Source organism: Coturnix japonica, chromosome Z (assembly GCF_054131305.1).
Source record: "Coturnix japonica strain WE chromosome Z, WE-NBRP24, whole genome shotgun sequence".
Taxonomy (NCBI): Eukaryota; Metazoa; Chordata; class Aves; order Galliformes; family Phasianidae; genus Coturnix; species Coturnix japonica.
Genome location: NC_140702.1, coordinates 61335187 through 61359296, shown reverse-complemented (window position 1 = coordinate 61359296; position 24110 = coordinate 61335187). Strand labels below are relative to the sequence as shown.

At 42.9% G+C, this 24110-nt stretch overlaps 3 protein-coding genes across 9 annotated transcripts in view; 1 reads left to right on the top strand and 2 right to left on the bottom strand.

Moving 5' to 3' along the window:
- Positions 1-5302, top strand: part of SCAMP1 (secretory carrier membrane protein 1) — a 35478-nt gene extending 30176 nt beyond the window's left edge. The window contains exons 8-10 of one of the 2 annotated variants that reach the window (XM_085530111.1): positions 173-290; positions 2271-2421; positions 4989-5302. In XM_085530111.1, the coding sequence (XP_085386237.1) occupies positions 173-290; positions 2271-2421; positions 4989-5047 (328 nt within the window). In that variant the 3' untranslated portion in view covers positions 5048-5302. Of the gene's footprint in view, positions 1-172; positions 291-2270 lie in introns of both variants that reach the window. The other variant, XM_015848574.3, reaches the window with a different exon arrangement.
- A 329-nt stretch (positions 5303-5631) lies between these two features.
- LOC107305885 (uncharacterized) lies at positions 5632-9837 on the bottom strand (the record flags this gene model as incomplete). Its single annotated transcript, XM_085530091.1, is given in 24 exon segments — positions 5632-7681; positions 7683-7835; positions 7838-7939; positions 7942-7991; positions 7994-8036; positions 8038-8095; positions 8097-8175; positions 8178-8262; positions 8264-8314; positions 8317-8361; positions 8364-8447; positions 8449-8574; positions 8576-8668; positions 8670-8777; positions 8780-8979; positions 8982-9042; positions 9044-9100; positions 9103-9147; positions 9150-9257; positions 9259-9594; positions 9597-9683; positions 9686-9751; positions 9753-9788; positions 9790-9837. Coding segments are annotated over 24 exon segments (2178 nt in total), but the record flags the coding sequence as incomplete, so codon positions are not given.
- Positions 5632-24110, bottom strand: part of LHFPL2 (LHFPL tetraspan subfamily member 2) — a 110692-nt gene continuing 92213 nt past the window's right edge. For 4 of the 6 annotated variants that reach the window (XM_015848576.2, XM_015848575.2, XM_015848577.3 and 1 more), the window contains 2 exons: positions 19901-20679; positions 5632-10146 (listed from right to left, as the gene is read on the bottom strand). In XM_015848576.2, the coding sequence (XP_015704062.1) occupies positions 9890-10146; positions 19901-20330 (687 nt within the window). In that variant the 5' untranslated portion in view covers positions 20331-20679 and the 3' untranslated portion in view covers positions 5632-9889. Of the gene's footprint in view, positions 10147-19900; positions 20680-20933; positions 21146-24110 lie in introns of those variants that run through there. The other 2 variants (XM_085530113.1, XM_015848580.3) reach the window with 2 other exon arrangements.

The following is a 24110-nucleotide window of genomic DNA, read 5'->3' as shown; positions in this document are numbered from 1 at the left end:
GTAAAAACTGGCTGCAATACAGAAATGTTCTCATTGGTAACTTCTCTGAATTTCCTTTCAAAAATATTTGGAGTTGATTAGGACCAGGAGTTTATCTAGCTTTCCTCTGATATGGATGAATGGTTCCAGTGCTGTTCAAGTAAAGTTTGGTGTTTTCTTTTTCTTCCTTCAGTGGATGGATTTCATCTCTTACTGGTCTTAATAAGAGTATTCCTGTTGGCATTATGATGATCATCATAGCTGCACTTTTCACAGCATCTGCTGTTATCTCATTAGTTATGTTTAAAAAGGTAAGCTGTTTGTTCCACTTTTCTGCTTTCTGTGTTTGGCCTGGAATTTGTTTTCCTTCAGGAGAGTCACAGAGTAGGGGGGGATTATGTGATATTCTTGGGGGGTCTGCTGTACATATTAAGAAAGTTTTACAAGAAAGGTTGTAAGGAGGCTGGAGAGCTGTGCTGAAGCCAGTGGGATGAGGTTCAACAAGACCAAATGTTGGGTCCTGCACTTCAGCTACAATAACCCCAGGCAATGCTACAGGCTTGGGGCAGTGGCTGGAAGACTGCATAGAGGAAATGGACCTGGGGTATTGATTGATGCTTGGCTGAACATGAGCTGACAGTGTGCCCAGGTGGCCAAGAAGGCCAATGGCATCCTGGATTGCATCAGAAACACTGCTGCCAGAAGGAGCAGAGAGGTGATTGTCCCCCTGTACTCAGCACTGGTGAGGCCGCACCTTGAGTACTGTGTCCAGTTTTGGGCCCCTCACTGCAAGAAAGACATCGAGGCCCTGGATTGGAACATGCTCAAAGAAGGGCAACAAAGCTGGTGAGGGGTCTGGAGCACAGGCCATATGAGGAGAGGCTGAAGGAGCTGGGAATGTTCAGCCTGGAGAAGAGGAGGCTCAGGGGAGACTTCATTGCTCTCTATAACTTCTTGAAGGGAGGCTGTAGTGAGCTGGAGGTCAGGCACTGGAATGGACTGCCCAGGGAGGTGGTGGAGTCACCCTGGGGGCATTCAAGGAATGACTGGATGTTGTGTTGAGGGTCATAGTTTAGTGGGAGCTGTTGGTAATGGGTGAATGGTTGGACTGGATGATCTTTTTGGTCTTTTCCAACCGTGGTGATTGATTCTATGATTAACAACTGTGCTTCTGTAGTACTACCTTACTGCTATGTTTAATGATTTTCACATACCCAAACTCTCCTGTCCCTCAAATTTCAGTCAGAAATTTTAAGTATAGCCTGGTGATGTCAACCTCGCGTTATTTCTTTTCTCCATTAATACTCAGATACAGGAGAAGAAATCAAGAAAAATGTAGATCAGGTTGGGCTCTTTTAGTCTTTCTGTAAAATGCATCTGGATTCTTTTAGAAAGCCTGTGTACCCAGCATGCTCAGATATGGCATGGTGTATCTTCACAGGCAGGAAACAGTCACATTTCTACCAAAGGAAAAAAGTTACAACATCAGTTTGCCTGCTGTGTGTAGATGGAAATGTCTTTATAATACTGTTAAGGCAGTTTTATCAACTATTTAAAGACATGATTGAAAATGAATCTAAAATTGAGATCTCATTTTAATTGTCAGGTAATTGGATGTTACTGAGGGTTTGATTTTTGTTGTACTATAAATTGTGAGCTGTATTGTTTGTAAGTCATCTGGTTATCATCTCTGCTTATTATGCAGACCTGTTGGGCACAATACTAGCAGATGCATATCTACATTGCTAAGATATTTTGAACTATACTCAGTAATAGCATAGCTTAATAGATCCTTGTAAGCACGTAAATTTGAGAATTTTTTTCCTAAAGATTGATGCAGAAAAGAGCTGGTCAGATTGTTACTGTCACAGCACAATTTTTTGCCTTTGTTTTTGCCTTTGTTTTAACATGGGCATTCACTTTCAATGAGCATGCCAAATTGTAGGGAAATTGAGACAAGCTTCTTTTGCAAGCCATGTCCCTGTGTAATACTAAGAATACAGCCTGTCTTGCATACTTAAATACGCTGTTTTAGAAAGTGGGTATTATGCAAGTTAAAAGCCTTTTGAGAGACCCCTGTGAAAGCATAAGTAACAGAAATCTGTGCAATCAAACTGTGTACAGTGGGGCAGTCAAAATTTGTAGGGCCTTGTGCAGTAGCAGTCTGACTCATTTCCAGATCCTTCTAAACATACAAGTGAGTTTTCTCTACCACACAGCTCTGCTTTTGCTATTACTCTACTAGGAAATGGAAAGCTCATCACTTTTTCACTGCTTTCACACATTCCTAGGTTCATGGTCTCTACCGCACAACTGGTGCTAGTTTTGAGAAAGCACAGCAAGAGTTTGCAACAGGAGTGATGTCCAACAAAACTGTACAAACTGCTGCAGCCAACGCCGCGTCGACAGCAGCCACCAGTGCAGCTCAGAATGCATTCAAGGGTAACCGAATGTAGAGGAGATCAAAGAAGTTGCTGTGGTTCTCTTTGATTGTGCTTTATTTTCAGGTCATTTATTCTGTTTCCTAAAAGCCTAGAATAAAGTTAACACAGCATGTTTGTCCTTCCTTCAGCTGTGCATGGGTAAAATGGGAAATGTTTGTTTTGTTCTATTATAAATTTATTTATTTTGAGAGTAAATTCTTTGCCCTCCTTTTAGATGTTGCTATCTGTAACGTAAAGCCCTCTGTATTTTATGGGAGATAAACCATTTCAACAATTGGCCTGATATTGAATTAATGGTATTTAATGATCAACTACATAAATTAGGAATTTGATAAATTCTTCAAAACTTTTTTTAGGGTAAGTCTTTTGATATAAACCTGTAAGTTTGCATGAACGCTGTTGAGTTATCTGATCATATTTAAATAGTGTTTTGGTCCAGAATTTACTTGCACCACTTTATAGCATTTGTTTATATCTATTTTCATGGAGTATTCCCTTCCTGTGAGAAATGACAATGATGCATAAACATTCTCTGTAATAGAATGTGTAATGCAGTGTACAAGTTAAGGAAGTTCGCTGATGGTTACAATCACAGACATAAATGATTATATACTGTGTTTTTTATTTCAGTATTTCTTTCTTGAAGTAATAATTTTGCTGGAAAAGAACAGAATATTGATGTTTAGAACACTAGTTTCTTGTCTAGCTCTCCTCTTTGACATGCAGTGGTATTTTTTGTTTTGGGGATTCTTAGATTTTGGTTTTTTTAGCGTAGGTTTGTGTTTAACAGTGGTACCGAATCTCTAGCCTTGTCAGTCACTCTGTTTACTGCTTGTCCAAAAATTGAAATACACAGTATTTAATTTTCTTACAACGATACTGTCTAAGATCAATCTTTATAAGCAATGTCATTTAACAGATACTTGAATTCATTTTAACATAACTCAGCCATCTCTGTGATTTACGTTGGAAGTAAGAGCTTCCTATTTTGAACTGCAAAAGTGAAAACTATTCATCTTTCACAAAATTAAGTCATTGAGCCGAAGGCTTAAAAGCCTGAATGTTTGCTGTGGAGCTGAACGTGGGACGTACCATCATAATGTTCTAAAGTTAATCAGGTTATAAAGTGATGGATTTGTCCTCTGAAGGTTACTTAAAGTTCCTTGATTTGGCTCATGAGCATAATATTTGGGCTGGTTTTTTTTAAGCTTTGTTTTCTAAAATGAAAGCAGGATGTGATGCCATGACCTGTAGTGTAATTTTATTGTAGATGAAGAATTTATCAGCTCTTAATGTGAATCACATTTAGCAAGATTGAGCCAGAACTTTGAGGCCCCTCCATGCTGACAAGTCCTTCTTTACAGTACATTTACAATAACACAAAGGTGTTATTTTTTAATGCTGTTAATTCCTTGATAAGTATTACCGTTAGCTGTAGTAATTAGTCTCCTTTGTTTTACTAACTTCTTTAAATCCAACCTGAATTTGGATAAATGTAGCAGTTCCACCTACGCAGAAGTTAAGTAATAATAACATACTATCATCTAAATATTCTTTGTATCACAATGTTAAAAGCAATTTAACTGTTCTATCCAATAGGGGCTCTCAAATTTTACAGTAGTGAATAGGTTGGCGTTGAACTTAAATTTGTGTAGGATGTTAATAAAAGCTTTCCAGACAAGCCTGTATTTTCTGCTGAGGTCGGGCACTGCTCTTCTAGCAGCTGTACATCAAAATTGTTCTTTTGGAAATCTTTTAAATTTGACTTGAAACTCCTGCTTGGGAGCTGTAATATGGATTGTTTTGAATCTAAATTTGAGCAGTTATCTTGGATCTCTCTTGGATTTGAATCCCAGGGACATAATCTTTGCTTTAAGCTGAAGAATGCATAATTTACTATGCCTGAATATACAGAGGAAAAGAGGTATAAAACCCCAATTCCACAGGCGTATTTTGCCAAATGGTTAAATGTTCGGTGAGAATGTTCAGTGTATGTTGGGTGCTGATTTGTGATGTCCCGGGCTGAGTGTACACATCCAAACCTCATGAGCAAAATCCAGGACGCTGTTACACGTGAGCTTTTAAATGAGAAATCTGATGCTTCACAGCCCAAAAGTAAGGAAGAAGTTTTAGTTTACCTTTGGTAACAGAAGGCTGATGTTGGTTAAAATACTTCTACCCAAATAAATTGAGCTTTTAGCCTCTTATTAATTACCAGAGTATGGCACCCACTTGTCATTTTGTAGTATTGTGACAAATTGAGTACAGAGTATGAAGTTTAAACACTGGAATGTCAGTAGTCATTGATACGTAATATAGGAGTATTTATCATGGGGATGTTTGTATATTTTGTAAATTACTAACAATGCTCTGTCATCCTGGTGAGTGTCAAGATCCTCTACAAACACTCCTTCTGTCCCCTCTGTTTGCATGTCTGAGTTGTTCAGAAGTTTTGTATATTTATTGTATTAACACGGTGTCACGGAATAAAACAAAACAAAACTTTTTTTCCGGGATTTTTGCTCTGTATAGTTTTGAACAAAACAGTTCTTTTTTTTCTTTCAGAATTCAGGATGACGTACAAGGCGGCTGATCTATGTAAAAATCTCACTGGCTTTTTGTAACTCTGTATATAAATGCTTTAAAATTATGCTGAAATGGGGAAGTTGACCTCTATTGGAAATACCACATTAGGATAAGAAGAATAGCCAACTCAAGTATTGTAAGAAGCATTCTCAAATACTTGCAGCCTGCTTCCTTGTGCTATATAGTTAGAGGGTTAAAATCTAAACATGTTCTGTCATTACTGAATGAAATTGTGGCTATCCAGTGAATCCTGAAACGTCATTGAAAGTAAAATGAAGTTGCTGAAAACAGCATTGGTTTGGTACTGTTTGTTTTCCTAACTTCAGTTGAGTTGACTCGTGTCACTGCTGTGTCCTTGGTCTTTCATTCATTAGGTGCTACCAGTCATTTTTTCCTGTGATGTCACCTGTAACACCAGCTCTTTGGCACTGAACACGTCTGGGATTTATTTGAATGGGAATAGAGTTTATCTTTACCCACTGTGGTATCAACACAGAGAACAGTGCTCAGAGATACAGCCAAGATCATTCTGGGAAAGGATAGAAAGAAAAAGCTGCCCGCTTTTTCATGAGAAAGGAGCTGCAGTGCTATAGTGGCAAAATAAAAACCACATCAGACGTGCTTTTAATTAGAGAGTCTCTTTAATGCGACTGTACTGTATAATGCATAGGTACAATTTCAAATCACATACTTTTTGATCAGTAATTGTTAGTCAGAAAACTAAAACACTAACAGAATCACCGGGCTGGGTTCTTAAAATGCTATTAAAGCTACAATTAAAGAAAACTTGTTCTGGCTAAACATACCTAATATGTTTGAATTAAGATAGTCATACTCTTGTTACAGTTCAAAAACTCACATTTTAATTGAAATTTAGATTGAAAAAAAATAACACATTAGGTACATAATTCGTGCTAATAAGTGTACATAGTGGTGACTCAAGAACAGGTAATCAGTACCACAAATAAAACCATGGCTCAATCTAATCTAGCTGGGTTGCCACAGCTTCTCTTTCTACAGAGTGTGGCTGTGCTGTGCGTGTTGCTGCCAGGCACCACTTCTGTTGGGCTCTGTCCTTCCCTTATTCTAGGCAAACAGTGCCCATGGCTTTCAAGGAACACAAGTGAGATACTCTTATGTGGGATAACAATTCAAAACTGAGATGGTTGGGCTCGAAAAATCTCAGAGAATTTGTAGTGTAATGGATAAGAAGGTGATACAGACAAACAAGAACGAGCTCAGTAGCATTTTTTTTCCCCACAATGCCACGTTATAAATAAAGCACACTGAGAAACCTTGATGAACCTTTTCAGCTGCAGCTTCACATTTCTACTGCCTGTATTATATCAATTAAATCACCCTGTAAGAGATCTCTGTTAGATCTTTAGGCTACTGTCAATGCTGTACTCATCTTCAAAACCCAGAACTCTATTGCGTTATTCTATGCTTAGTTTGTCCACACCACCAAAACACCAATTCTTCCCTGGGGAGTCCCTTTTCAAATATCCTGTTTAAAAAAAACCCAAAACTTTAAAAAAAAAAAAAAAAACAAAAAAAAAAAAACCTAAGAAAAAAACAAAATCCACCAAAAGACATTCCTGTTATTGCACATCTCACACAAATTTGTGTATATATATATATATTTAAATATGCTACAATTAAAAAAAAAAAAAGAAGTCTATGGCACTTTACAGAATCTAAGTTTACAAAGTTGATCAAACCACAGATGCTTGAAGAATTCTTCAATACCACAAAAAACAAACTGAACTAATTGGCACACAGGTTTTAAAAGAATCCACAGCAAAGTCTTCTAGATCCTACGCAGTGCATGTACGTTAAGAAGCAGTTATGCTCTGCAGCCCCTCTCATAGAATTAATTAAATTAGTTTTAAGCTGATTTGTTTTCTTTTTGTTTCAGAACATCTTTGAAAGCTGTTGTTGAGGAGACGGTCAGGAGCAACTTCAAACAGCTGTCAGATTTAATGAGAGCACCCTACATCTGAAAACTTCATCCAGGAAAAAAAAAAAAAGCGGTGAGGTGTAACACCTTCAACACCTTATCACTTGATAGAAAAACAGAACCCTGAGAAAGGAAATTCTAGTTATTAGCTTTCTGTACTTCTTCCCAGCCTGTCTTCCATCCATCTGTGTGCGCTACGCGATCAATGCGCATATTCTTGCATGTTAGTTGATGATGCTGTTGCAGAGCAGGTTGATACACACCAGCAACAAGCAGAAAAGCTGGCTCTTCTTGGTTACAAATGAAAATGGAAGCAAAACATGCCACTGAAAATACTTCCCTAATATTAAAAAACACCAATACTGAAAATTTAAAGCGTGCTTTAGATTGCTGCAGACGTTGGTTATTGGGGGATATTGGGGTTGATCACTGCTTGCTTCTAAACCTAAGCAGCATATGCCCTCCTTTCCTTTTGGAGATACTGATCTTGTCTCTGTCTGATCAGGTGCACAAGCCAAAGCAGCATTTACTTCAATAACGTAGTTGAAAAGGCTTCTGGCAGTGGCAAAATTCACACTGGATTGCTACCCACTGCAGAAAAGCTAAAACTCCAAATCCAACTGATAAAACTCTGTATTAATTACATTTTTTTAAATTAATGTTCAGCCAGTTTATAGCTTACTCTTACTCTTAACAGCCCTATTTTTCCAGTTATGCTGTTGACAAAAGCACAGCTGAGCTAATGCCCCAGCCTCCTCTAGGACGCACTCCAGTAGAGGGCTCAAGAGGAACACCAAAGGATGTTTTCTATGGCATCACAGCTGTGCTAAACAGGTAGCACGCATGCCTTTCAGAGAGTGTGTGCATGCATACGTGCCTGAGAAGGAATAGGAAACCCATGAGTGTGGTCAAGACACACTGGCTGTGACTTTTTGTCCTCAAACACTGCTTTGTTCCAAAAGTTCTGTTTTTAAGAGCAGATTCTGCTATATGCAGATAATTGGCATAAGTGGTTCCAGACCATTTTTTAAACTTAAATATTTCAAAGAAAAGTTAATTACCCGTTTTAAAATCTACACTATGGTGGAAGTGGGCTAGAGAAACAGGTGAGCGCAAGATGCGGCTAATTAAAACAATCCCTTTTTAATACTGGTAGAAGTTGATCCTGGATTTTGAACAGTGGCTCAGCCATGAGCTCTGCATCTGTCCAGCACCCGGCCTGAGCATGTGCTGTGTGCTGATGGGCACTGGCGTGGAGCTGAGCCTGCGTGCTCCACAGGTGGGCTGTGCTGAGGCAGGGTCTGTGGGGCACAGCAGGCACTGAGGGGTGCTCCGGCACCAGCACTCAGCCACGCTCAAGGCCAGCCCTGGGCCTGCACTAGTGGCTGCTTTCACAAGTCTTGTGAATCACCCAGAGAGGAGCAGTGTATTGAAATTAGTCTTCTACCTGTGCAGTAACAATTTTTAACACCTATAAGTAGCTAACGGCACACTTTGATACTCTGACCAGGCTCCAGTGATAGGGAGCAATGTACGATGTGAAACATGCACCAAGAAGTAAGAGGAATTCACTTAAAGTTCATGAGAATTACCTCTCAGATGAATTCATCCCAGTGCTTCTGTGCCACGGCTGCATCATTCCTTTTATTATTTTTTTTTAAATACCTTTTAATTTTGTTTTTACAAGTAGTTCTAGTAAGTGATGGGACACCACAAGTAATGCAACCGACTGCTTTTCAGAAAGGAATGTCATTTGTGGCAAGGTCTGTTATTTCTGCTGATTTAGTTGGAAAAGGTTCCACGTTACATGTGGTTCAAAAAATGGGAAAAGATCTTCCCAGCCATTGAGAATTTGGCACAGCTTCCTGAAAAATCTGAATTTCTTAAGGACGTAGCTGGTTCTGGGACACGAAGCATCCTGATCTGCAGATTAGGAATGAAGTTTCACTGGCAAATGGAAGAATAATACCATGTAAGTCAAGCATTTGACGTACATTTGTACAAGAGGCTAAAGCCCAGCTCCAGCTGTTGGCATTCACAAAATAATGCCCAGCTGTGCTCTGGAGAGTTATCATCTGCTTGGGATTTGGGGGATTTCAAATAAAGGCAGAGTTGCTGTTTCAACATACGTTAAAATGGTATTTCTAACAGCTGCATCAGAATCAAGTGAAAACCAGTGTTAACAACAGCATCTCTACTGAGTCAGTGAAAAGAAAATAATGATGAGCCTGGTAGACAAGATGCTGCAACCTTGTGCTGCTGAGTTTCAAGCAGGAGATGTAGGTAGGGATGGTAGGGATTCAGCTTTAACTGTTCAAAGATTTGTGTGAACTGCATCACGTCAGCTTTGATCTCTCCATCATAGACTTACTTACTGAGAAGGCACTGCACTTTAAGGAAGTTCAGTATGAAAAAGCACCTCAATTAAAAATATGGTACCAAACCAGGAGGTGATGAAAGATTCACAGGTGATGGGAGCCCTTGGAAATGAAGCCTTGTTAAAATAGGCTTCTTGGTTGTGTAAAAATAAAATGTGCTGGCTTTTATTATTTTAAATCCAATTTTTTTTTAAAGTGACCGAGGTGGGCAAGGCAATCCAATCAATCAGAATTTGTCAGCTATGTAACAATATCCCCATTATATATATGATTCCTCACATCCCCAATCTGATTAATATACTCCACAGTGTCCTGATAACATAATGAAACTAAAAAATCCCCAAGTGTTTACATTCTCCTTTCTCGGGATCCTTTCTCTGATCCTCATTGCCCAGCAAGGAAGAAAGATCATTTCAGTAGTTCAGGGCTGGAATGCATGGGGCTCAATCACACAAACTGTGGTAACTGGTAAGTGGATTTCCTCATCGAGTCAGTGGATAGCAAATCAATATCCAGGCACTGGTATTTTTTTTCCACTGGAATTAAAGGAGGCAGATAAGGTTTTTTCCTTCCTCTATTTCTTCTTGCACTTTGTCGCTGGATGTGGCGATTTCAGCTTGCGCCGAGAAGACTGCACAGATGAACGTCAGAATAGTGCCACCAATCGCCGTGTAGAAAGCCCAGCCCAAGGAGCAGTCTCCCAGTTTGTAAGCAGAAGCATAATGTCCACAATAGCTTATTGCTTTCTGGCATCCCCAACCTGCAGGGTAAAGTATCAAGCCTAAAATAAGGAAGAGGCCTAGAAATAAAAAAAAAAAGAAAGAAAGAAAAGGCAGAAGTTTAATAACTCGTAAGCTTAGCAGCGAATGAAACACATTAAATGGCAATTAAAATAGACCCTGCTGACTTTATTTAGTCATTCATAAATATATGTATATCATCTTCTTTCGTCTGGATTTTCCCTACATCTGTTTTCTTAACCTGGAAAGAACAACATCACCGAGCACTGCTTATCTGTCCACATTCGGACACAGCAGAGAAAACACTCAGCACATTCAAGAAGCTTCTTTTGCAATAAGGAAGTTCTGGATTCAGCCACAAACAAGTGGATGTAAATACCCACTATGAGTGCATAGGTAACGCTGGGATCCTCTGAAGATGGGATGCTGTTACTGGTAGCTTCCTTTCTGCTGAGGACCAAAGCTAGCAAAGCAGTGAAGAGCTACACTGCAGAGATGAAAATGTGGTATGAGAGTCCCTATACATACCACGTGCCTTTGTCCAAAGGTGAGAGATTTAATCAAAATGCCCATCGTGCTGGAAGCTATCATGCTGTCGTACCACCTCTGCTAAAAATCACTGTGACTTAAAAACAAACCATCCCCATCCAGCAAGGTACATAGATACTTGTCAAGATAGTTCATAGGCATCTGTAGCTCCCTATTGTTTTCTTTAAGATTTTACTCAGAAGAGCAGGAAGAATTACACAGAACAGCTGAAAGACAACCCATTTATCCAGAAAGTGAACACAGCCTTCCACATCCTGTAAGCACTACCTGATTCATTTCTCCTGTCCTAAATAAAGCCCTTTATTTAGCCTGGCATGCTGAAGAAGACAGCTGATAATAGCAGTATTCTTGAAGCTGGCTGAGAGTTGTGCTTTTTGTTTATGGCACCAGTTCATTCATAAATTTAATTTCAGAATTTCTACTAGGTCATCAAAAAGTCTTATTTTATTCTTTCTACTACCTTTCTTACCAAGAACACCCGTTAAGACTTATTCCCATCTGCAATTCAATTAGAAGAGTCCATTCTGCAATGCATTCTGTTTCCTTACCGACTGCCCCATGTCTATAAATGCCAGGTATTTCACAAAAGATTGTCCTTCCTCCAGCATTTTCCTAATGGTAACACCACGGGCGAGAACAAACTAAATGCCACCATTTGGGGCAGCAAAATCCACTCATGAATGATACCTGCTCTGTCTGAGGGGATTTAATTGCTGTTTACATTTCAGAAGCAATGACAAATTTTGTGCAGTGATTCCAGTCAAACTGGCCAAACTACATTAAGCATAAAGTACTGCTTTGTCTTGGGCAGACCTGGATAAGCTGTGCTTTCATCTTGCTGAGCCCAGCAGCTGTTTCAGACTAAACACCAGCAGTTCCTCTCCTCTATTCATCACTATCTTCCTGTTCAGCATTAACCAGCAGGACTAAACATTGTATTTCTCTAACCGTATGTATGTTCCAGCTGCCATTTTTTCTAAGGATCACAAACCCTTTGGTAGTTAAAGATCTCCAGCTCTGAATTAAGAAGCCAGGCATGAAATGCCAAAGTAGCTACTGCTGCCAAGTTAGTTTTTAAAGCCTACCACCCTACCAGTAACAAACCCACTCCAACCCCTCTACTACCCAAGCACTCTGCCTACATTCTACTCCATCCCAGTGCAGACTCAAGGCTTCTAAGAACACTCCTCCTATTGCTATCGCTAATGTTTACCATCACTTCATCAGTATCTGGTTCCTTCCTGTTAGGAAAGGTTAATAAAGATTATGTAATTAAGTCAATTCAACACACCCACAAGCAGAGATGGCACTCCTTGGGTTTCATGCTGACTAGCATTAAGTGGAGAGGCACAGACTCGTCCTGTGCTCAGCTTTAACCTGCAAAGCACAGTGATGGAGCTGTGCGGGTTTCAGAAATGGTTCTCTCCATAAGGATCTCAAGTAAAAATGTCAAGAGCTTTGCCTGCTGCTTCCCAGTCACTACAAAAGAGATGATGGCATGTCGCAGTGATTCCTGCTGCTAAAACAAAATGGGTGGAAGATTTTCTAACAGCAGAGAAAACCACGGGCTACAGAAGAAGTCAGCAACCAGCAGCACTTACCTGTCCAACTAGCTCTAGCCAGAGAGGCATCTTCCAGAGACCACAAGAAAAGAACCGCTGTGCTCCTGGGAACACAGATGCAGAGGGAGGGAAGAGAGGCCCCATGTGGAAAGAACAAGCTCAGATATATCTAATACCAAGGTCGGATCAGGCTGTGATATTCCTTGGAAAGTCAAGGTCTACTTTTAAACGCTGTGAAATGGTTAAATGTAATACGAATAGCTCAGCAGCCTCAGTGTTCTCTCACCTTTAACCCAAGGATTGCTGCTCAACCATTTTAAGAAACGCAAAAAAGCCAGAGGCATGTTTCTGTGGCTAATGCCACAGCCTTGATCTATGCCTCAAACACATGCAACCAGCTGCAGCTGAGCAAGAAACAATTACAGGATAGCATCTGGCCACACTGGAAGACTTTCAGCACTGAATTCTCATACTGGTGTCCACAGGGCAGAGCCTGGCTGAGCCCCTCACATCTCCTTGCTTAGTTGCCTGTATCTCTCCTTCTCTGCAGCCTCTCAGGGACTCTCAGTCCCTGGGGCTTGACCTGCCTGCATCTCTCTCACTTTTTGTTATTTATTTGCACCACTGCAGCACTTGGCAGCTCTGCTTGTAGTTTCTGTCAATAGCTGGCAAACTCTTCTCACACAACAAACAGCACACAAAGAACAAACGAGTTAACCCTGAGCAACACGCTGGCAATAGTGTTTCATCGTGGTTCTAGTGGGTAGCAGCCCTGCTCACATCAGGGTGTTGGAAATACATGGATGATCCTGACGGTTCATTACAACCCAAACCATTCAGTGATTCCAGAATTCAAATCCAGACTGCAACAAGACAGAGAAAAAATGAAGATCAACTGTTTTTCAGCTGCTCATGCAGAGCACAAAACATGTTTTTGTTTTCTGAAGCATCCATGGGCAGATGGCAGAGGAGGGCACTGGATAGGCTGCACAGAGCTGGGCATGAAGCCTCTCATCAGTGAGCATGGGGCTGTCACAGGAGGCATAGGGCACACCCTCAGCGTTCATTTGTGTCCACAGTGCACAGGGACATGGGAGCAGCTCCCAGCACAATACTCATCTATGTATAAGAAGTTGTTCTCTGAATTGATTAACTATTAGAGTTCTCAGGGTTCTTGAATTTGACTCAGTTACTCTTAAGCTCGATGCATTTAAACATTGCTTGTGTATTTAATCCGCATGACGCGGCTTTCTGAACGCCGTAAGTTAAAATCAAAGCACTTAAGCTCCTGTTAGTCATAGAAATACAAAGCTCACTGTGTGTTGTGTAACTTTATGTCAGCACAATCCAATGAAGCTACAATTATCTCCCGTCGACAGTTTGTCTTAACATGGATCTGGCAGGAGGACAGTAAATTATAATGATAATGATTTCCTCTTCTTAATAAATCATCTTTTTGCTTTTGTCCCAGTGTATCTGAGCAGAAGCCAATCTTCAAGAGGAAAAAGCAGAGAACAAAAGTCTGGTGCTTTTGCTGAAGAAAACTTTCCTGCAAAGAATCCTTTCAGTTCCTCTCTCTAACGCACAGTAAACGAGTTTTAATTCACAGCCAATCCACCTGTTAAATCACTGTTGTTTGTTCCCCATGCCGGGACAGCAAATTAATTCTGAAAGCATGACATGAGGCTGTTTTCCACTGTGCTTCTCTACAGCCTTGCAGAGCTCAAGTTTGCTCTGTTGAAGATTTGACCTCCTCCCTCTTCGCACAGCTGCACTGCTATGGGTGCAGCATTAATTACATTTTTCCTTCTGCTAGCTGCTGCCAGCTTTCATACATGTTTCTTCTTTGGATTCCTTAAAACAGGGGTCTCGGAGTAGGCTGCATAATGCAGTTGGATGCTTCATGAACAACACAGGAAAACTATTCAAATAACCTTTTGATCCAGAAAGCCCATCTCATAAAGCTCAGTGGTGTACCTCTGTCAGCGGAGAACACTTTGGCATGATTCACTAAAGGGAATTTGCTCCCATAACATTTTATCAATCCCAAATTACGTGCTTTCAGAAGAAAGCCTTTAGAAATACAAAATGTAGACTAAACTTTATTGGGATTATTAGCCTGATCCCAATTACAGCTTGGACAACCCATTAACCACTCGTCCTCAAATACTGACCCTAAATCCAAACTTCTCATACTGAGAAACATCAGTATGGACATAGCAGAATGCTCTGACAAGAGGAAAAGCTTCTGAAGACAGCCCAGAAACTGCACTGATATAAAAAAACCTTTTTCCACCTGCAGCCCAAGACTTTCTCTCCTGGCGGCCTGGAACTGCAACAAGCAAGTGTTCCCCATTTTTCATGCTCAGCAGCAGCATTGCTAAGCTAACATCACAGAAAAACAACACATCAGTCTGCCACTCTGGGCATCTGCATGTCACATCACGTGCTGGTCAGCAGCAGGGTCAGAGCTCAGTAAAAGCTTTCTGTTCCATCCTTGGAAACAACCCTCAAGAACGGGTCTGTGCAGATGCCTGTTTAGATAAGTGAAGGCATGCTGTTTAGTTCTGACAGTCTCCTGTGCAGCTGCTGTTGTGCCATATTAAACAACAGCATATACTAACACAGCCAATTTCCATTGCAAAGCTTGAAACTATCTTCTCATTTCCTAGCAAAATAGTGAAAACAAACAAAAAAAACCCAACAACCAACCAACCCCAAAGACCAAAACCAAAACAAAACGACCCTTTTATAAGTCTGCTGCACAGCAAGCAAGGGGAGAATCTGAGAGCACAAGAGCCTTGAAGATGGCCCATCTGGAAACACTGCAAAACAGAAGGATCTGTGATTTCAAGACCTATCTTGATACTGCCGTCACTGTGGGTTCACATCCATGAGGGAATCTTGCTCACATTCCAATTCATTAAGCCAATCAAAGATGTATAATCATAACCGAGCAATGTTTCTGACGTCATTACTGATATTAGGGTGTAAAATAGGGCTAAGAATATATGGTGGATGATGTCCATGACAGGAGAAAGAAGGAAAAGCTATGGACGAGAAGCTATTATCACTGTTATGTACATTTTGCTACCCACGGAAAGAGAGCCAAAATGAAGCCATCTGATTAAGCCTTGATGTGGGTTGCTTTGGCAGAACAACAGCATATGGGCAATTCCTGCGTGGAGTTCGGCGTTTCTTGGGTTTAGGTTTTTTGATTGTTTAATCCTCTGCTTGCTCTCCTCTTTAACGAAGCGTAAGCACACAGATTCCTCTCTTCAGGAGCAGGGAAGCCAAGCTGCATCCCAGAATCACAGGATACCCTGTGCTGTGCCAACCACATGCATCACACCAATCTGCAGGCCCTTTCAGTGAAGCAGCCCCTGTTGGTGTGCTCACACACACATGCAAGCCCTGCCCAGCTCTGTGCTGTGAGCACCACAGCAGGAGCCAGGCACTCTGCTGCGCCTTCTGTGGGGCTGCCGCGTGGCCACCAGGGTTTGCCTCAAAAGCCAGCGAGGTAATGCAGGCGTTTTTAATCTGAGACGGCCTGATGGCAGGATTGAGGCAGCTAAATGAGTAACTACATTGCAGTGGTTGAATCTGGGAGGTTCGTTAGTTTGGAAAGAGAATACCAGATGATGTCAAACTGTCCATCTGCGAAAGAGGCAGGGGAAAAGACCCAGAACATTTCAGGGCTTGCTGTAACTGCTTTCAGTGCTGTCCAATTGGCTGTTGCCAGTGGCCTCCTAAACATGAATCGGTTGTGCAGAATCAGCAGAAAGGGAAAGAAAAACACCTCGTGACCAGGGCTCTGCAAAGGAGCTGCCTTGGCTGACACAATGAGGCAAAAGGGCCCTGGGACGTTTTCTCGTTCCATTACATTTCCTTAGTGCTGATCCTCCAGTGCAAGCCAACCATCCCCACCCCTCTCTGTCTGCTGAGCCTGACCTGATTTCTTCTTTTTTCTTGTGTTTAGTGAAGGCACAGCCTCTGTGTCTAAATATCCTCCTACAGAGATGCTGTTCTACGTAGCAGCAGCATCAGTCTTGGCTCTAAGTCTGACAGCAGAAATCCACCCCGCAGGACAGGCAGCCAACTGTCCCACTCCTCCGGGCAGCGGGGAATGCAGACACCCCCAGCTCTCAGCATGGGCACAAGTACTGCACTGCTGCACACATGTGCTGCAGGACAGCACTTCTCAGGGTGCTGCACAAGGTTCCCACACTCAGCACCATTTGATGGAAGGTTCTCACATGCTGGCTAAGAACATCAGCTGCTAATTCTTGTTAGTGAGAACCTCAGCACTGACATCTGCTGAGTGTCTGCTGATCCCTGTGACCATCATGGTAGCACAGGAGGCAAGCTGACCTGTGAATCTAACTCAACACTAAAAGCTTCACTTTATCTCTGTAACTGTCCTTTAACTACTTCTTAGTACTGTCCCTCAGGCTCAGCAGCAGTTTAGCACTGGAACTCGTTTTCCTTCCCTGGCATACTTCTTCCTGCTCCAGATCAGCAGTCCCCTTAGCTTGAACTTTCAGCAGCCATGTGTGTATTGGATGTGGTGCTGGCAGCTGGCCATATAGGTTACAGGAAGCACTATACCGCAGACAGCAGGAGCAGTTCAGACCGTCAGGATTTCCATTAGAAATCCCCACTCCCCACCCCTTCTTCTTTCTTCCCACCCCAAGAATTCAGAATTCTGGCATCAGAAAAGAAAAATTCTAAGATGAATCCAAGAGGAAATATGCTTTTGAAAAATGCATGCTCTGCATTTTAGAAAGACAAACAAGAAGTTCCCTTGCCATTGAAGGCTGAACTGCTCTGGCTTCGCTTTCCTCCTGCTCAGGCTCCCAGCCAAGCAGCAGCCTCAGTCACCTGTGGGCAGCAGTGTGAGCGCGTGCGGTGCTTCCCCAGCGCACCAGCTTGGCCTCTGTGACACAGCAGTGCTTCTTAACTACACGCACAAGTACCTGAAGTGCTCCCTCGGCCTCTTCCAGCCTCTGTACTTCAAATGTTTCACCAACTGTAAAAACAGAATACTTTCCCGAAGAAGATGTTCAAAAAGTCTGCCTGGACTTCTTGCTGCTGGGTAGTAATTATCTATTTAATTACACGGCTCCTTTCTTTGCACTGTCTATTGCAGGGAAAATGTTCTTTTCCAGATGAAACAATCTGCGAATGCTTCTAAAACCAGGACAACTGATTACTACTTCTACAAGTCCAGAGTGAAGGACACTGCAGCCTGAAAGCAAGCGGGAAAATGTCATGCCCCATTACAACAAATTGTTGGATTTCAAACAGAAGCTGCATTTTCTTCCTGTATAGTTTTTATTTCTAATTTCCTGCAACAGCAACAACGACAGAAGCTCTGTGGACCAGATATCTGCATGGCTCCTACCCACTGATCTAAACGAGGGTTTGTCAAAGGACCATACAAAAAGATGTGGCTTTGTGTTAGTAATTTCACCGTAGGCATCACCCAGGTCACAGCCACTGCTGCTAGACAGAAAAGATAAATCCAGTGTCTGTTATTGTCTTTTCATGATGAATTCCAGGAACAAACTAACTTGCTGTATGTTTTTAATTATATTAAATCTCCATGGCAAAGACATAAAGATTTCAAATGAGATTAAGTCTGTGAGTTCCCGTAGATTACTCTGTGTGGGTGCATCTCATCCTTGAAAATGAAATGTTTGACATGCTTGAAAATACTGGGCTGATATATGCTGATAAACAAAATGATTTTGCGAATTCTTGTTCCTCAAGAATATTAATAGTTCACATCTGAAAGAATAATCCTAAGCTGGAGACCATAACGCTGGTCTGTGTCAAGCTGTTCTCTGGACGGGGCATTAGTTCCCATATCATAATCCTCACACAGATTAACCATGCCAACAACTGTCCTGCTAAAAACACGCCTAAGTGTTTTTCAAAACTCAGGAACTGAGAAAGTTGAAATTAACAGCTGTGATAAGTCATACGGAAAATACTTTCAACTAAGTAAGCAGATGCTGTAATGCTACTGGCACAAGAGTAGCAGTGGACCCAATAAAATTAATCTTGAGAAAATGAGTTGCTAGCCACAAGGCGCCTGGCTGCAAATACTGGCAGCGGTATTTCTCATAGCAACAGCTTCAGCAACATGACCCTTCGGTTACCCAGTTTCAGGCCGTGTCATTTATCTAAAGCGTAGTAAGGGAAGCGCTTCTCTTCCCAATGCAACTCAATAAAGGACTTAGCTAACTCTTCACATTACAAACACTTGCTCTACTGCATTGTTCAGTGCCATCCCTTTACAGGCACAGCTGTTTTGGTATTAAAACCCAGAACTGTCACGTCTGCTCACAAATGGACGCTTTCCAGAACAGTTTGCTAAGATACAAGAATCTACTTCCTGCCTACTCTGATGCTGGACTATCTTGAGATGGCACTGGATCCATAAGCAGGGTTATATTTTCAACAGACACGAGTGTGTCGCACCGAACACCTACTTGTACCCATCTCTCACACAAACAACTTTAAATGAAAAGATGCAACCTCTTAAAAAACAGGTTTCATGGATTATTGCAGAAGTAAGAGTAAGGTAAGTAAGGTAAGAGAGCAGGGAGCTAAAGCCACTAGCCCTCAACCAGGCTGAGGAGCAGGCGGGACACCAGTCAAGATACAACCAGCACCAGGGCCAACACTGTCCTGGCAAGGAGTGGTCAAGATGGACCCCTCCTTCCAGCAAACAAGTCCCAACTCCTCACTTCTGCTTTAACCAGATCACCGTACAAACTGAAAACATCTGGTTAAGAGCACCACCAAGAGGGAAGGCGGAGGCAGCCTGTGTCACTGACACCACCCTTGCCAGTCCCTGAGGGCGGCTGGTTGTGGCAGGGCCACTCTTCTCCTTCAGACCACCCCATGCACACACCGCAAAGCACAGAACTGGCACACACAACCAGTCCTAGTGATCACAGAAAGCCACACACTGCTCTGCCTACGGCTTTCCAGCTTCAGACTGCATTAGTTACTTAATCCCCACAAACCTATGTTATAAACAGTAACGTGACATAGCTAGAGTAGATTCATCATTTCAGGCAAAGTACAATCAGACCACAAAAAGATAAGCTCACGGGGCAATGTGACTGCAGCTGAACAACGCAATGGGCTGCCAAGGGGAGAGTTTACCGTCAGGTATGACTCGTCAAGCACACGCCCTTAAAGGAGGTGGCTTAGCATGAAACCTGGTAAGCAGAGCATACAGCTGTGGGCCCTGCCCTGGGGTGTTGGTTTGCACCTCAGCCATGGGGCACCTGAGCTGCCCCCGGGCCTATGGAAAAGTCACCGAAGTAGTGAGAGGGAAATGAACTGCCTTAGCTTGAGGATTAACTTTGTTCTCTGCTGGTAACAAAGGAGAGAAGTTTTTTGTTACAGAAAGAAATTCACACAGAGAGAAAGCACTGAACAGCAAACAAAAGAAACACTGGTCAGTTCATTTTGGCACACCACAGACTGCAATCCCACTGCCAATATCAATGTATTACATGCTGTGTAGCTATAAATTTCAGCTGTGTTTGAATAAACACCAGCATATAGAATCACTCTGGGTCTGCCTAATGTGATCTCCCTGTAGATACTACAGAATTGCTGTGTTTCTCTAGATGAGCAGCACAAAAATTAGCGTATTTAGTTGCTCTCAGAGCTCACGTACCTGCAATCCCTTGTAGCAGCCCACAGACATTAAAAATACTTTTCTTCATAATACTCTGCACACACATAGTAAAGACAGACACAAACGCCACGGCGCAGAGGATCAGGATTCCCACAGCTAGGAAAATAGCGGTTGCCTGCCAGAACCCACTGGCAATCTCATTGAAGTTTTCAGCATACGGGCCACAGAGCGTATCTCGCCTGGAGAGCTGCATGTGAGAGATCCTTGTGCAGCGCCCGTAGATGCCCAGGGTCGGGCGGTACGGCTCCTGCGGCCCCCCCGTTCTGTTGTCCATGTCGTCTGTGCTGACCGGCTTGGCTTTGCCAATCAGCCAGTCCGCGCTCATGAAGGCGATGAGCTCCGCAAAAGCCACCACGATGCTCAGGAGAGTCCATAGCATTGACCGACATGTTACAATGACATGACACATATTGGTGTCCACTGCTTGCGAACAGTGCGGCTGGCAGGCTTAAATCCGGGCACGAGGAGGAAGAGGTTAAATAACAGCAGAGAAAAGGGACCACGAGGAAATCACTGCTTGCTCTTTCAGCTCTCACAGCAGCCAAGACAAAACTCCTCTGGAGAAGAAGTGAACTGCTCCAAGTTTTGCAAGCAGCAAAACTTCAGTCATTCGTTCTCTCCGCTCAGTTCCTCCTTTTTTTCTTGCGGAATGCTGAGCTCTGAGTCGCGCTTTTCCCTCTTACTGCTCATACTGGCACATGACGCTCCGGGCTGGCGGGGAAAGCCGTGGGGACTGCCCAGTGCTTGACATCACGCACCTACGGGAAACACAGAGACCACATCAGCAGCAGAAAATGACCTCGCGCCTCCGCACAGCCCAGCAAGCTGAAACCCCCGAGCGCATCCACATCCACATCCACATCCACATCCACATCCACATCCACATCCACATCCACATCCACATCCACATCCACATCCACATCCACATCCACACGCCGAAGCTCCGTGCTCGGTGGAAGCCGCCCGCCTCGTCCCGGGGTTACGACGGCTCGGGCTGCCCGGCGACACTCACACATCCGCTCCGTCCGTCCCGCAGCTGACAGTGCGCTCTTGGTCGCGGCACGGTCCCACCCACTCGTCCAGCACGCCCACATCATCTTCCCCTGCCTGAAATTACCGCGGCTGCTGGCGGCGACCCAGCACAGCGCCTTGGGCGCGTTGGAGCGCTTTTATAGCCGCGGATTGGAGATCTGGGCGAGGCGGGGAACACCGGGGGAAGGCGGAGGGGCCGGACTCCGACCCGCAGCCCGCAGCGCTCTGTCGGCGCGGCGCTCCCCGGTGAGTCATGCACTCACCTCTGCCAAATTGCAGAGGGGTCAGCAGGTGCCAGAAACAAACCAAACGCCATTCCCACCCTCCTGACAGGTCTTTGAGCTTTGTCAAGGAGTGATGGGGTTAGTGTGTAATTTTGAAGGAGTTTCTGAGCCCAGTGGTTGAATCCCAGTCACACTGAATGCAAAAAGTAAAATAAAAAAGCAAAACACCACAAGTCCAAAAGCCTCATAATTCCACATTGGCAATTTCTTCCTACCCTAGGACTTATGGACCATCCACAAGATCTCACCCCCATTACTCTTCTTCCCCACCTTGATCCGCAGGCTCATCCGGGTCTTATAGAGCTGTGTGCTGAGCCTTTCATGTCCACAACCCAACCTCACTCCCCCACAGTTCATGGTTACCATGCTGCCTGGCCTGACAGATGCTCCCGCATACCCTGCCTGGTATTGTGCTTAGAACAAAGCCTGCAACTTTCAGCCTCTCTGTTGTCACTGGCCAACTAGAGAAAAACATCAGAGAGCACCAGAAGGACAAGCCCAAACCGACAGTGCTTGTCTGGTACTCAGAAAACTCATTTCATGACTTTACTTAGTAAATTATGGAAGTGTACTAAACTAGATGTTAGCAAATGGCAGAACGCATTTAGCTGCGCACTCAGCTGTACTGGGACAGTCATTCTCTTTCCATTTTTCATTCTGGAAAAGTTGGGGAAAGCATCAAGTTTTCAAGCAACCTGACATACCAATGACTCGAATACACCCTTTGTAATAACAGAGAACTAAAGTGTCAGCCTGCCAAAAAAAAGTTAATTCTCTCAGTATTTCCACTTTAAATAACAACTGGAATGTAGGAAAAGCATACATGCTTCTTATGTCAGAGGCATGATTAAATACAATTTAATAGAAAACACCTTTATTTTTCAAGAGGAGTTCCAAAAAAAGTCTGAATTTCTGTGTAAGCACCACTCCTGTTAAACTCATCTTTGTCATTAGTTGTGTTTTTAACTGCGGCGCAAAGGACCGAACAGTTGAATCACAGCTGGGACACTTCACTCTGTATCTACATCAGATGATAAAATGCAGTTTACTGAGCGCAGAAGAGAATAAAGTTCATATTTACTTAGGTAGGTGGAAATTCCAAATGAATAAGGAATTATTATGGCTTAGGAAGCCATAGTATATGTCACTAATAAAAAATGGTGCGTGCATAGTGGAATAAGGGCAAATACACACCACTGTGTCCTTTTCATTTAAAATGCAACAATACGTAGCAGTAACATGTTAAGATATGAGCATCTCCAGAAAAGTTAATGCATGAGCAGAACTGCCCAGTCAAAAATGATAGGAAAACAGCATCAAATCTCAGGACTTCCTTGGGATATACACTTCCCAGTTTTACCATATGGTGAAATATTCACAGCATGTGAAACCTAATGAACATCACCAGTAACAACAGCTCCTCCTGTCGCACTTACCTTTCAAAAATGAAACCTTCACAACCCAGCTTTCCACAGGTAACCACCACTTTATTCTGGCAGAACACCCCATGGTTATTCATGTGAGAGCACATAGATAAATCTGTTCCTGTACTAGTGATAAACTGAATGTTAGTGCTGTTCCCCTCATCTCCTGTTAATAGCTCAGAGGACAAAACCACACTACGGAATATGGCTCAGGGGTCAAAGGAAGGGCAGGAACCTTTCTTACTCATTAGACTCAGCAGAGAAAGGTTGCAGATGAAGTACTGGAGACTATTCACAGTTCGGTCGTGCTTCTGTAGTTAACGTTTTTGTTCTGGCAGGTATCACCTTGAATTTCTGAGTGAATTTACCCAATTCTCGCACAGCTCCAACACACACCCTGTACATCGGAGCCTTTCCAACCACATGCCGCACTGTGGAACTCTGTGCTTCGTAAGCTGCCCTCCAGCACACCACCTGCCCCTTTTCTCCCATCTTTGCTGGGCAGAAACTCAAGCTGCTTTCTTTCCAAGCTGAAAACTAGCTGTTTATTCCACCTCAAAGTTTCCCATCCCTTGACAAACTTTTTCCATGACAGAGCTGCATGTTCTTCACAGCACGCCACTCAATATCCACTTCTGAGAGACTGTCAAAATATTTGCCTTGACAGCCTGAATTCAAAATATACAACAGTTCTTTAACCCCTTTGCTATTATCTCACTCAAACCAACTCTAGTTGAGGAGGCAAACTTCTTTCTGCAGGCTCATCTCCTGGCCATTTGGGTCTGCCCCTTTATTTACTGCTGTGATTATCCATGCGGGTGCTGCAAGAGGGCCCCATCCGCCCCAGCACAGCCCCTCAACCAGGCGCTGCAGTTGGACACACTACAGGTTCTTTTGGAGGGGAGAGGACGTGTTAAAAGTTAGGTCATTCCAGCCAACAGGTTCCCATTGTGCCCCTCCAAAAACGTGAGGGCAGCAGCAAACCCTGAATAAGGCAAAAGGGCCCTCAAACATTTTTCACTATCGAAGACAAAACTACCTAGAAACTATACCTTCGCTTCCTCTGTTCCCTTGTGGTCAAATAAATTATGCATTAAGTGAAGTCGAACAAAGTTAAAGGGTGTTTGATCCTCACAGCATCCAGAGAGGACAACACTGAAGGCAAACTATTATTTTGATTGCTTTAATCTAACAAAGCAAACTGAGCTTAAAGCATCACTAACATTTTCCATCTCTTCAGACACAATTTTGACAGTCAGATATTATGCCTCAATTTATACTTACACATCTCTTGCTAAGGATTTTTAGCCACTGCCTGTATTGCACAGCACTGCTATATTCTCAGTAAACGAGTAACACCTAATTTTCTGAACTACGTAAAGAATCACACTTGCCTCCACTTTGCTCGTGCTGCCAAAACCAAAAGGTCAGAAGCTGATCCAAATTATA